Source organism: Athene cunicularia, assembly GCF_003259725.1.
Source record: "Athene cunicularia isolate RWA chromosome 10 unlocalized genomic scaffold, athCun1 chr10_part1, whole genome shotgun sequence".
Taxonomy (NCBI): Eukaryota; Metazoa; Chordata; class Aves; order Strigiformes; family Strigidae; genus Athene; species Athene cunicularia.
In genome coordinates this window covers 21929791-21944205 of record NW_020799112.1, presented here as the reverse complement: position 1 = coordinate 21944205, position 14415 = coordinate 21929791, and the positions used below count along the sequence as shown (strand labels likewise).

Genomic DNA, 14415 nt, shown 5'->3' with positions numbered 1-14415 from the left:
GGGAATTTTTGTTTGTCTGACCCTTGTTTTATGCCAGGTTTAAATAATGAAGAGTACCAAGTGGTCATTGGAAATGACACAACCCATTACATTATTGATGACTTGGAACCAGCCAGCAACTACACGTTCTATATCGTAGCTTACATGCCTCTGGGAGCCAGTCAGATGTCAGATCATGTGACTCAGCACACCCTTGAAGATGGTAAGACAAATACCCCTGGTTTAGGTGAACATTTCTATTTGCGCTGAACAGAACTCTCTAATCCAGTGCTGACTGCTCTTGGGGATCCCAAGTTTCCATTGACATCAGTGAGAATTCTGGATACGTGCAGTGTGAGACTGAGCCGGCTAATGAAAATGAGAATAAAATAACACTCTGACAGGGCAACATTGCATATTACATGGAGTCTTTTTCTACGTTGAAAGACGTTTCATTAAATCATATAAATAACTTTTCTAGATCTTCAAGACCTTTCCTCAGTGTTGAGATGATAGCCTGGGATTTAGTCTCTATTGGCTCTCTCTTGGGCTTCTGAAACATGAATCAAACTGCACACCCGCTGCATTTTTGGCAAATTTTGGAGGAAAAAATGGAATAAATATTTGCTCTGCCAAAAAAATGTATGTTTTCTTGTTTATGGGCTTTTCTTGTCTGTGTGCTTGTTAGTAGAATCAGAATTTCGTAAAAGACCCTACTGACTGACTTCTGTGCAGTGATTTAGCTAATCCGAACATCACTGCAACAACAAGCTGTTCAGTAGAGTTCATTAGAACTGATTAATAAATTCTGACAGGGTTAAGCTTTGGCGGTATGGAACATTGCCAGTTCCAGTTGTCTGCCTGCCTCTTTGCCAGGAGCTACTACGCTCATTACGTGGTTGGTGGAAGAAATCATGCACCGAGGTCTTCAACAGTACAGGTTGTTTTCTAGACTCTCCGTTTAAGCTGCTGCATCTAACCTTGACAGTCAGTTTGTCACAACAGTGAGGTGCTGATTGCCTTTGAGTACTGCTGGCAGCAGTAAGAGAAGAGAAGGTTGAGGGCCTTACAGAAAGGAGCTTGCTAAGGCTGTTCTGCATGCAGACGGTGAGAAGCCTGAGCAGTGTCAAGTCACCCTTAAAATAAACAAGAATCTACAAAACTTCTTATTTACTCTTACATTGCTGGCACCTCATCATAGGCTAAGGTGTCTCGTGAGAATTTTTTGTCTCTTTTCCCTGAGCTCAAAAGCTCTGTCTTTTCCTTTTTAGTTCCCTTGAGAGCTCCTGAAATTAGTTTGACAAGCAGGAGTCCTACCGATATTCTCATCTCTTGGCTGCCAATTCCTGCAAAATACAGGCGAGGCCAGGTGGTCCTGTACCGGCTGTCCTTCCGCCTCAGCACGGAGACCAAAATCCAAGTCTTGGAGCTCCCAGGGACTTCAGATGAGTATCTCCTCGAAGGCCTGAGGCCCGACAGCGTGTACTTGGTTCGTATCACCGCTGCAACAAGGATTGGCTGGGGAGAGGCATCCTTGTGGACTTCCCACCGGACTCCCAAAGCTACAAGTGTGAAAGGTAATTCCTACCCTGCCAGCACCCTAGAGATGGGGGCAGGTCAAGGCTTCATCTTAAGGATATAATTTTTTCTGATAAGTAGTGCAAGGATGTGAAGTAGTTTTTCTCCTTACATGTTCTTGTTCTGGTGATCTAGAAAATAGTGCTGTAACCATGATTCTGTGCGTAACCTGCAAAAACTTCTGATTCCTTTAATGAATTAAATGCAGTTAATACATAGTTTCAGGATCAAAAGTTGGAGAGGAACTAATCTGTCTTATGAAAGGCCTTACATGTGACAGGAGAAGGAAACGCTGATAGATCACTTTGGTGTCAATCTCTGATTGTTTCCACATGTTGATGTTCGTATATTTGACGTGGTGGCAGGAGACTTTAATTCATGTTTGTGAGCTGCCCAGATATTTTAGCTTGTAGGCTTGTTTCCAGTAATAACACGGTTTTCTTGTGTTCTATATAATTTGGATTAAAAAACCCACAACCAGTGACCCCAAACCCTGTTGTTGTTCAGTGTAAAATGCCCTTCTGCAAACTGGGACATTACACCTTAGCAGTGTGTTAAAGGATTTGAGCTGCTGCGTGTATGTCTGTATTACAAACAAAACGCACGTAGGTTTTTGAATATGCAAATTGAATTGATATTTGAAGTCTAACTTAAGTTGTTATAATTGAGCTTTGGATTATATTATTATGACTTAGTAATGTCATGCAGAAGAGCATTCAACTTTGCATGAGTAGCTTGAAATGGGTGTAGATTTGAATTTATAAGTGTATTTCTTAGCTGTAGTCCACATCCGTCCCCTTTGGATTTCACTGAGTTTTGACTGCTATGGCAAATCCGTAGCACTTGATGCAGTGTGATGTTACTGTTAATCACGTTTGCTCTGGCTCACTATAAAACAGGAGGTAATTTTATAACCACCTTTGGGTGGGTTTATTTGTCTTTGGAAATAGTGACCATATAAATTTTATTTATTTATTAAGAGGTAGAATTAATATTTTCTATTCTGATTTATCCTAAATTAAGTTGTTAGATTAGTTTATAGGGAGTCAGACATTGTAATTAAGAAATAATTGAGAGTACCCAGATAAGCTAGAGTCAAAGTCTTGAGTTAACTTTGGATTGATGGGCGCCCGGGTTTTGCATGAGAATTCACTGTTTCTAGAATACAAGAATATTAGAAATATTACATATTTGTCTCTAAACCCAGCACCAAAGTCTCCTGAGCTGCGTTTGGAGCCAATGAACTGCACAACCATTACAGTACAGTGGCAGCAGGACTCTGAGGACACTGCAGCTATTCAGGGGTACAAGCTGTTTTACAAGGAGGAAGGCCAGCAGGAGAATGGCCCAATTCTGTTGGATGCCAGTGATCTCGAGTATACTGTCAGTGGCTTAGGTGAGTATACCAAATATTTCTTAACTCCTCCGGAAGCAGCGAAATCAAAGGACATCTTAGAGAGCTGAAATCATTAGACCTGTAAGGCAACAGCATTAGGTTTGGCCATCTATGTTCCCAACAGTAAGCTTTGCAAGCTTGGGCTATGCTGCTGATAGAATAATCCTCTCAAAAGATGTGTTGCACAACACTTAGATTACCAGATCTTGTAAACCTTGTGTAAGCTGGAAGAAGGACACCCAACTACTTATCACAAGATAAAGAACTTAGAGTTAGTAAGTACTGCTAGGAAATGACATGTCTTTACTATTCAGTTTAATACACAGTTTTTTTCAGCTTTTGTGTGTTTGTGCCTGCTCTAGTAACAGCGAAAGATTAATACAAAATACCAAAGATGTTTCTCTGCTATTTCTAGCCCATTTCTCTGTTATTTGTAGCCTTTGTCACAGCTATACTGCACAACGAGCACTGCTTGCTTACTGTAGTAGCATGTAGCCTTCATGCGTGTTATTATGCTGTTAGTTTTTTTAACGAATACTGTTAAATATTCGCAGGACTGAGCACAAAGGCTGGGGCACAGTGCTTGCTGAGTCCCATTGGAGACTTTCCATTGATCGCCTGACTCTTGTTTCCCCCTGCAGCTCTTGCCGTGTGTACTAGTAAGATGTGTTGGTAGCATCCCTACCAACAGAAGGTAGAGGTGCTTCTCTTTACATGTGTAACTGAGAATTTCTTTTGGTTTATGATGTGATCTAGAATGTAATCAGCAAAAGTAATATGGGACTTGGCAGTGTTTGAAGTGTGTCGAGATAGTTTACTTAGGGCTAGTGTGGAGCATTAATCTTGACTAAATTATCAGAATTGACCTGCAGTCTTAACTAGGTCAGATGGCCTCTTGACCATGCTCGGATATTCTCATCTGCTGCATGCAGTTGCGATACTGTTTTAGGGGATATTTGAGGGGAGCATTCTGGTCTGTTAAGTGGACAACTGACCATCTGTGACCATTTCTAGCCAGAGCATCTGGCAGCAGCTGACTGTTTAACAGATCTGTGAGACAAAAGAGCAGTGGGTTGAAAGGATGTGGTGTCTGTGTGTCCTAGGACATAAATGCTTTTTTTTTTGTGTGGTCTTCTTATTATGCAGTTACAAAGCGGTAATTTCGGACACATGCAAACTTATTAACTGTGTGATCCACATCATATGGATTTTCTCAGTACACTTCTCCTCCTCAGATTAAAATATTATGTTAGAGAATTATGTTAGAATGTCTATTATCTGTGTGGTTTTATTGGTTTTTTCTTTCCAGTAAGTGTGTAGACTGAGGAGAAAAAAAACAAAGTGAGTTTAGGAAATTACAACTTTGACGTGGTCATGTTGTTAGCTGAATTACGAGAAGTGTGGGCATGGATGAATTCATGTGCTTGAGTTAACCATTCAGTCACAGTGCACGTGAGATGGTGAGAATTTATTCCTTATCATAATTCTCAGTAACCATGGTGACTAAACCATGAAACATCCCATATAATCTGATTGCCATTGTTTATATTTTTCACATATGCGTGATTTATCCTGCCATAGGTTAGATACACTGAAGAGTATTTTTTTTTCCAATGACTTCAGTAGAAGTAATCTTTTAAAATTATTTTTAATGGGATGTATTGAGTTATTTGAAGAGTATATCACATATGGGAAGTTTTCCCTTGTAAATTCCTTTAGTTGTTTCTTATTTTTGTTTGCTTTGTAGCGTTTATGGAAAAATGCATTCATGGCTACAGCTACAAAAGACTCACTTGGCACAGGAAACTTGCCTAGGTCATGATTTTCCATTGCTAAGATGATTACATATGTTGAAGCTTGGAAAGTTCACACAGACTTCTTATAGTGACAGTCCCTGTCTGGCTGCTGTATTTGCCCATTGAGAAGCTGCCTCTGAAATACTTGCACATGCTAAATTATTTCTTAGGAAACAGTACAAAACCAACCTTTCTCTGCCTGTGCTGCACATGTGGAGAATATAGCAGGTAAAATTATATGCAGTATATAAAACCACAAAGACTGTAGCAATATCCACACATTAAGAAGGGACTGACTTTTTATTTTTGTGAAGAATCAGAATTATTTGGACCAGGTTATTTTATTTATGCGTTTCAAATTTAAAATATTACTTATTAGGAAGTGGTCCTACCTGGTAGAATTTGAGATAAAACAAGGCAAGCCACCACTCTAGGTTTTGGGACTATAGTAAACTGAATCTTCATGGACTGGACAGAGGCTTTGAGGACTAATGTTCTGTCATCCATTTGCCTCTCCTGAGGACACTAAACTACTGATTTATTGACAGCCTCTTTAAAATAAATGTCTTCATTATGAGCTACAGGAATTAGTAGAATCCTGCAGGTGTGAGATCTGAGGGGGAAAGGTGTGTTTTAAGATTTTTGGATTCAGATATGTTGGATAACGTGGTCAAAATAAAAGATTATTCCCAATTTGGAACAATATGCTAATAGTATTAGGTGCTTCACAGTGGCAAAGATGGAGTAGTTTCTCTTGCATTATCTGTTGCCACTGAAGTTATGTGGCTTCCAAACATTCCCTCTTCATCTCTTAGTTTGTCATGACCTAAGGCTGCCCTGCCGTTCCCCGTTCTCTTGCACAGTTGCTAAACTGCAGATAGACTTCTCGTGACGTTTGGAGCACGCCAGTACGGGTCTCCGTGGAACTGTCTGCAGATGTGGGTACAACAGCCAACTGTGCAAAATCTGTGTATTTAAAGAAGATGGTTCCTTTACTCTGTGGCAATTGAAGTGCGTTACAAAATCAGAATTCATAATACTCTCTAATGAAAGAGAACGTTAGCACTGTTGATTGCATTGATACAGCCACTGTAAATGATTGGCAGATGTCTTCAGGACTCTCCATGGAGGGACAAGCATGATAGGTGAAGCAGAATCAGCAGTGCTAGTATAAAATAGATACCAGTGAACATGAAACATCGTAGTATGAGTATTATGCTGTATGTTTTAATCTCTTGTTGGTTCCTATCTTGGTTTTTGATAACTGACCTCTCTTACTCCAGTGCAGGTCTACCCAGTTACTTCTGTGTATTTTTAAACTGGATTGTTTAGCACAATAGTTACCATGTGAATAGAATTAAACAATCTGATCAGAGTCAGGGCTGCCATTCTCAAAATAAATATCCACAGTTTCACATAGACATTTGTTTGTGTTAAAGGTCTTGGCACTTATTTTTCAATAGCAGGCCATTTCCTAGTCCAGTGCGAAATTCCATTATTACTTGAATTTGCCACAGGAGAGCAGACCCTTGGGTGCATACCATGCATTTTTGCCTCTATTTTTAATTCCTCCTTTGCTTCCTCCTGTTCTAGAAAGTTTTCTGTAACGGAAAGTCTTTAATCGTGAGACTTGGTGACTCTGCTGGTACGGGTTCTGTTTCTGTAATGTGTGTTCAGAACTTGAAGTGAGTTTTGTTGGTGGAAGAGTTTGTTTGGGAACCTTCTTGCTCTGCAACGGGGAGGGAGATTGGGAAAGCTTGACAGTTTAAAACAAAGAGAGTGTCCACACCATCTTATCTCCCCCTTTAAATATCTTCAAATTATTTTTTTCAAAGAGTATTTTAAGCATGTGCATATGCATCTCTACCTCAGTGGTGTTGGTACTCACTGGGTGGGCTGTTTGCCTGCCACAGCTCCCTGTGGTTGCAGCCGTGGCTGGTAGGAAGGCAGAGCCTGTACAGCAAGGGCAGTGACTCAGAACCGGTTTCAAGCTTCTCTGGTTTATCGGAGCCAGGATCTTTTCATACCTAGGTTGTAATGCTAATGGGAATCTCATCCTGGAAGCTACATCTACGGAGAATAAAGTAAAATTCAACCTCTTGGTTAACAAACTCAAGAAAGCATGATCAATTCTGATGCTGTAACGAGAACACTGTTCTTCAAGCTGCCTGGAAGTCTCCCTCTCTGAACTTTTTTTATTTTTCATCATGGTAGTGATGAATTAAATGGATACCGGGGGTAGGAGAACATGCAACACGTTCTTGTGCCATTAACGTCTTCTACGCTTGGAGAGAGGGAGGAAAGCAAGTGTTGACAGTGCTAACTCATCCTTCCCTAGAGTGAACTGCTGCTGTCTGGGACCATCCCCTTGAGTGACCGTAGTTACAGGGAGGATTTTAGAAAGTTGCAGTTGGGTGACCAGGCTAGCGTAGGTCACCCTGACTGCACAGCAAACCCTGAGGGGAGCTGGTTGTGCAGAGATGAGCTCACCTCAGGTGCTCTTTTGTTTCTGCTGCATACAAGGTGATATCGCAGTAAATAACCGTTTTCACCCAGACACCTTAGGCGATGGAAAAACTGGTCTGTTAGCTTTGGTGAAAATGCCTGGAGCTGGGAGCCCACATACCTTGGCCTTTCCCTGGTGAAGGCCCCTCCTGTGCTGGGAGCACTGGTGGCTCCCCAGGGCCTGGGGGGGTCGGGGGCTGCAGGGGATGGGCCAGAAGCTGCCAAGTGATTTGATGGCCATGAAATGGAGTGTATGCACTTTAACAACAACAAAATTTAAAAAAAACCCTGTTTGGAGATTCCAATGAGGCCTGGAGAGAGTGCAAGCTGTCTTCCTGGGAAAGCTGCTTCTGTGCTGATGAGGTCATCTAAGCTGTTTAACACCAAGGACATCCCAACCCCTTGCTGCTTTTCCTGGTACTCCAGTTTTACATTACCAAGTGGCATTTTCCCCTGCCCCAACCTAGTTCTCTTGGAAAAAAAAAAAAAAAGATTCAGTCAGACTCCTATGTGTGATTTACTACAGAAAGTTTGGTCTTCAGAAAAACTGCCCTGCCTGAAAGCTCTTCTATGTCCTACCTCTTTCCAGCTGCAGAGAGGAGAAATAAGGGAAAGTGCATTCCCCTGCCCTCCTCGACTTGGACAAAATTTCCAAGTGAAGAATCTGTCAAAGTCTAACTGACACAAAGACACATTTTGTGACCCTTCATAGCACTCTCCTCTGGGAAGGGGCTTTGTGTCGAAGAATTAGCCAGCTACCTACTACACTTAGCATTTCCCCAGAGTCTTGGCCTTCAGTTGTTTAATTTCCCCTGGATCTATTTATATTGTGTTACAACCATGATTATAGCTAAGCTTTAGTCCAGGGCAGCAAAGATGACAAGGCGATTCTACAGTCTATACAAATTGAATAAAGGTGTGTAAGAAGAGTCAATGCAAAGAATTTCTCCAGTTACACTGCCTGGTGCATGTCACCCAAGTGTCTCCTGTAATAATGCTGTAAAAGTGCTTTTGAAGTTTCGTAAAGCAGTCGGTATGATGGTCAGATATGACGTAGTGGTTTTGTTTGCACCACATTACAAGGGGATGTGCTAGAAAAATGTAAATTTTAACGACTTAATGACATCTTTGACATCTTTCTCATTAAGAACTGCAAATGCTGTAATGTGGAGAACTACTACTCTAAGAGCATTCCATGTGTCAGTGTAGTTATTTCTGATGGCTGGGGCTATCATTTCAGTTACCCCAGGTTTTGTTGGTGTCCAGATGTAGTCTTACATACTTGTGTCTGAAAATTCTGGGATACCCAAGATAGTGTATGTGGGAGTTGACACTGCGTTTTGGTTCTAAGTTACTATGGAGAGTTAGCTTGGGATTCCCATAGAAATTCCAGGAGCCAGGCATTCCTACAGTTTCATGAAATGATGTGAAAGAAACACAGGTCATCTCCCCCAGCACTAAATTATTTTTTAATTTCATAATTAACTTCTCAAATGTCATTCAGTAAAATGTAATCTAGTGTTACAGATAAACTTTATTTCTGCTTGAGGTATTTTATATCAGATCAGGGATTCACAGTTAATGGAATGTTGATTTGAACAAACTACAGCTCTTTAAAAAATAAAAAAAGAAATTAGTTCTTAGTAAAGATCAACTTAGAACTCAGTTTTCTTGCTCGGAAAACCAGATGATAGCACTGTATGCTATATATGCTGTAGCTATTATATTTACACTGTTACTCAGTGAAAAGAGTCTGATAGCTCAGTCCCTGACCAGGACAAATATTATCATTTATTTCCACTGTTTACAGCTGGGTCAGTCTAGTGTTTACTCACGCTGATTACATCCTTATACTAAACCTCTTATCTGCCAATTCTCCTGATTGTGTGTAACAGGCCTGCTACTACTACTTATCAACTGAAACGTAAGGGATTTGCTGAGAGAGGGGAGAAGGAATTGGTCATATTGCATGGTAGTAAAACCAGAAGCCCTAGAAGTAGACTGGGCATGTTTAAAAGCAACCTCTTCCTCAGCTGTGACCTTTCTCTTTCGCAGACTTGGCAGTTTATATCTATTTGTACTTAAACCCGAGCTCTTGCCTAGTCTTGGTATGATAATGTAATTCTACTACATGTCAATAAACAAGAGACACACATTCCTTACTTCGGTCGTGAAAGGCAGACTGTCACCGCTCGAAGTGAGCCTTTTTTTTTCTTTCAGGGTTTAAAAGGAGCAGGGAGAGAAACCCTTATAGATTAAAAGGGAGAAGGGAAGGGGGATTTATTACTCCGTAACTTTTTTTATCTGCAAAATACCAAAGCAAATGCTGCTTTGACAAGCTTTCACCTCTTGTATAAGGAACCATAGTGCATTTTACAGTCTGTAAGTGTAAGTAGAGATCACACTGGGTTTTGTTCTGTTTGGCTGTTGGAATTTACATACTGTCATGTCATGTTTTGTTTCATATGTGTCAGTGCTAGTGATTTCTCTAGATATGTCTGTAGCAGAGAGCTCCTTTTAGATTCAGATTTGCTGTTCTTGCTTGTGCAAGAGCTAGGCTGGGTGGCAGAGGCAAGGGAGGAATCAGATCTCTGCCTCGTGCAGCGTTTCTCATGATGTCCTTGTTGGTCCCTGTGCAGCTCGCTGTGTACCAGGACTAGTAAGCGGGGAGTATCAGGAGGTTGCGCAGCGCAAATACACTGACATGGAATGACCAAACTGATTCACAGACTCACCCGCTCGGTTCATGCCTCCCGTATGGAAGAAAAATACTACCCTGTTCAGATGAAAAATTGATTTACTCGGGTTGTAAATTGAATTCTTACTGAGCACAGTGAAGCTCTTAACTGTGTGGCCCTTTGTTGCAGCTTTCTGGCATGGCATCCCTTACAACAACTGTCTTTGGCTCAGCTTTAGTTAAGCACTTAGGACAGAGTGGGCACACTAGATAAGTATGGGCTTGTTCGGAGCAGGTTTGCTGAGGAGAGGCCGGTTAACTATCAGCTGCTAATGCTGCATACTGTTATGCAGTTCAAGTGCCACATCTGTAAAGGTGCAGTGCCTGCCTTCCTGTGCACTCCTGCCATCATTTCTCTTGCACCTTGCAATAGTTCACAGTGGTATCATAATTACATATTTTCATTTTTTGTTCTTAAAATAGATTAGTTTGTCATGTATTCTTTCTGACAGCATTGTAAGTTTGCCTCCGTTAAAGAAATTGGATTTATCAAATCCTTTTTAAAATCACATCACAGTTACTTCTGCCCATGGTTTTGTGTTTGTTGTGTTTTTGTTTTGGTTTTTTTTTTTTTTAATGAACGTTATTTTCATACAGTTAATTTGCAGTGGAAAGCTTCAACTAATGTTTAATATATTTGTCAATTTAAAATTACATCATCAAGCCTCTCAATAGTTTACTGATTTAGCCAGTAATCAACTTCAGTAGGTGCTGGAATACTGAAATCTGTAACATCCCCATTAGCAGCACCACTGGTTTTGATGTTGATTAAAATGTTACATATGACAGACACTTATTAAGAGGAACCTCTAGGCTTTCTTTGAATTAACTGCAGAGCCATGAAATGGCTCTAAAACTCATGGAAAAATTAATAATTTGTATACATGCTAAGCATTTAATTTTAGGTCAGAAAGATGCATTCTTGCTCTCTTAGTTAAGATCTTTCAGAAACGGGTAGATTGTGTGTTGGAAGCATTGCCCGATATATTTTCATGTAACCTTCTTGAACATGCTCTCTGAACTGTCTCAGTTTAAACACATTTATCTGGGAAAATAGTCCTGACATCCTCATTTAAACATGCCTTCACTTCTGCAGTAATTCATTTTAATTTCCCAAGCTAGTGGCTCTTTAAAGGGGAAGGACTGGTGAGGGAGGAGAGATACCCAAGTGAAGAATAAAGATTGAATACACTGTACTTCAAAAACCAAAGCAGTGTGCTAAGACCAGTTAAGCCTGACTCTAGAGAGGTAGTGGGAGCTGTCAGGATGCGGGCAGTTGCATTATTTCATGGGACAATGCCTTGTAGCAATTTTAAAGGTGAAAATGTACAGATGCAGACTTTACTAAGGCAAGAGGAGAGATGATGTTCCATGGGCCCACGGCAGCGGCACGGGGCGTTGTTGCCTGGTTTTGAGCGACTGTCCCCATAACTGATCACAGGGAGTTGCTTCTCTCGGGACATCAGACTGTCACAGCCCGAAGAACTGCAACCAGGGGTGCTGCAAAGCCTTGGGAATCGGAGGGGCAGGGTTTTTTTGCACTCTGGCAAGAGAACTTGCAGCCTGTAGTAAAGCAAACTACGTCGTCTTCAAAGTATTTAAAGGTAAAATTTTCAGTGGTGGGAAAGCGATTAGAATCTTGCAGGAAATGCTCTCTGCTGCTCTGCATTCTCGGGTAGAAATTCCACCATTTAAAGCTAAACCTGTGTGGGAATTCACTTGGGAAATTGTGTCATGTTGATTGAGTAACAGTTAGGATATGCAAATAGTGTTCCATTGTTCGTTTGCTGGAGCTGAAGGTTAAAATTTGCTTCATGAAGAGGGCATATTGATCACTCCTTACAGCCAGAGCATTGTAAATTATTTTAAATACAAGCCCTTAAAGTTGCTCTTGAAATATTTCTAAGTATTATAATGAATAAGTAACAGTATACATTTTAATAGCTATAATGCAAAAGTGACCAATAAATAAAGACTAATTTATTGGAATTGGAAATTAAGTTAAATGTGTAGCCCTGTTTAAAGAGAAAAAAAGAGCAAGCAGTTAACAATGGCAGGAATGACCAGATAACTGCTCGAGCTTCTTAAACAAAACAATAAAATAAACCAAACCAAACAAAAAAAAACCCCAACAGCTATGTACATTCCTGCTCTACAAACTTTTTTTAGATTTAAACAGAACTTTAAATACGGTGGTTGTTGTGTTGGGTTTTTTTTGTTTTGTTTTGTTTTTTTTCCCCCCCAAATGAGAGGATTTGTCTCTGGGAGACAGCATTATTTAATTTGCTATTTATTGGACTTCATTAGTAAAATACTTAAGTCCTGGATTGCAAAGAAACTGCTCCTTGGAGAAAGCTTAGAGAAAATTCCTGTTATAGGAAATTAAATCAACATTGTCCATTAATCATACTGCATGTCAACCCCCAGACCTCTCTTGATTGTTCTTGGTGAATGTGAGGAACCATTAGATGTGTGAGGTCCTTAAAGGTCTGAGTAAGTCAAAGGGGAAGAGTTTAAAAAAATGCCACCATTAGCACATGAAAGAGACTTCAGAGTGGACAGAAGAAAACATTTGCTGTACAGGGCTAGTTACATTTCTTAATTTTTTCCCCCCTTTAAAAAAATTTATTATATTCTTCCTTTGTTAAACAACAATCCAGATGTCGTAATCCAAATGTTAACTTAATTTCTCCCGAGTTTTTTTTCCCTAACTTTTTTTGGGTCATGTTACCTCTTGTGATAGTTGTATGGGAAAAGTAATAGTAGGGGCTCTTTGCAAATTCTGTGTTAGTGATAAGTAAACACAGAAAGCAAAGCTAGTCTATATATAGCTATAGCTGGTTATATATTTGCCATGAAGGCACTATTGCTAACAGAAGCATTTTTCTATTTTGAGAAAAGATGCAATTGTGGAAAAGCCAGCGCTGTTGTTTTGGTGTGATGATGGTTTTTTTGTTTTGTTTTGTTTTGTTTTTTCCCCCCAGGCTGCCCGGAGTCACACTTTTGTGGCAAAAGAAGGAAGGGTACGCAGGAAGTGGGAAAAAAACCCAATCTTGTGTTGGAAGAAGCAGTTCTTGCTGTGAAACTTCTGTGATTTTTTTTTTTTTTTTTGCATCTGGGAAAAGAGTGTAATAGAAATAAGTTTTGCCTAAAAAGTGTTCAGCATTTGTACTCATTTTCAGTGTTTTTACTGTTACCATAGCTGAATATCGTACCCCAACTCAAGCTGGTTATCTTACAAAACAAAAAGAGGTACTGCACGTGTTTCGAGAAGCTGGAACAGGGAAAGACATTCTTGATGCTGTCTGGTAGATCAGCTAAAGCCTTGCATTTCCTCTTGTGTGCACCCAGCTGTGCATGCTGCAGCGCAGTTCAGCCGACACGTCTGTACGTCCAGACAAAGGAGGAGACGTAAAATATTGTATGCAGATACATCTTGAAAACGTGGTCTGTATGTCAGATCCCAGGGCTTGTTTTTAGGGCAGCTGAACTGGAGGCGTGTAGGAGCAGCAGCGCAGGGTGCTGTAGATGGGGGGAGAGGCAGATGGGTAGGTGTTGCGCTGCTGTGCCTTGTGGCCGTTTACCCATCAGTTCTCACTTCGTATACTGGGAGGGCCGAGCTCACAGCCTCCTGCCTAGCTCTGCATCTGCATCTCTGCATCTGTGTGTGTGTACGGAAACTGGTGGGAGAAAACCAGGCTATCTTCTGGCTTCCTGATCCTCTCTGCCTTCGTCTAGTCCAGCACTTCTCCATCAGAAGCATACTTTGAATATATTAGTCCTTCGCATTAGATTTTATTTTCATGATAGTTGTTTAATGTTGGCATAACCTAGCTTTTTTTTCTCTATTTTGGCCACCTTCTCGCCTGCTTTTATCTAATTTCTCTCAGTTCCCTCTCAGTTTTTGTTGCCTCCATGACAACCACTTGTCTTGGAAAACCCGTAGCTGTGGCACTTGCTAACAGCGATTTGTGCTGGAAAACTTCGCTCGGGGTGGTTGGGGTGTACGAAGTCTCTGCGTGTTCCCCAGGCAGGGTAGACGGGGAGGCAGGGGCTGTGGCGGGGACAGACCCCCTGGATGCCGCGGTAATCGCCCCTCTCCCTCGGGAGAGGCAGGCAGGTCCCGCTGCCAGGCCGGGCAGTGACATCCCTTTGGAGAAGCGCCCAAGCCCGTCGGGGCGCAGGGCAGGAGAGCGAGCTGCCCCGCGCTGTGGGGATCGGCCCCGGCAGGGCGGCGGCCCCTGGCCGAGAGGCCTCTCCCCGCGGGGCCCTGGAGCCCTCTGGCAGAGCTCCGCTTTGGCCGGCCCGATTTCCACCGCCCTGTGTTCTTTCTCTAACGACAGGCGCTGGGTGCTCCCGCGCCCTGTGACCGCCCCCGCGAGTTCCACGGGCGGGTGGACGATCGCGGTCCCACCCTGCGAACC

General features: G+C 41.6%; 1 protein-coding gene across 1 annotated transcript in view; it reads left to right on the top strand.

Annotated features, from left to right (window-relative positions):
* PRTG (protogenin) overlaps nucleotides 1-14415 on the top strand; it is an 80621-nt gene that overhangs the window by 41244 nt on the left and 24962 nt on the right. Inside the window, exons 9-11 of the mRNA XM_026856092.1 lie at nucleotides 38-202; nucleotides 1251-1556; nucleotides 2765-2953. Of these exons, the coding sequence (XP_026711893.1) occupies nucleotides 38-202; nucleotides 1251-1556; nucleotides 2765-2953 (660 nt within the window). The remainder of the gene's footprint in view (nucleotides 1-37; nucleotides 203-1250; nucleotides 1557-2764; nucleotides 2954-14415) is intronic.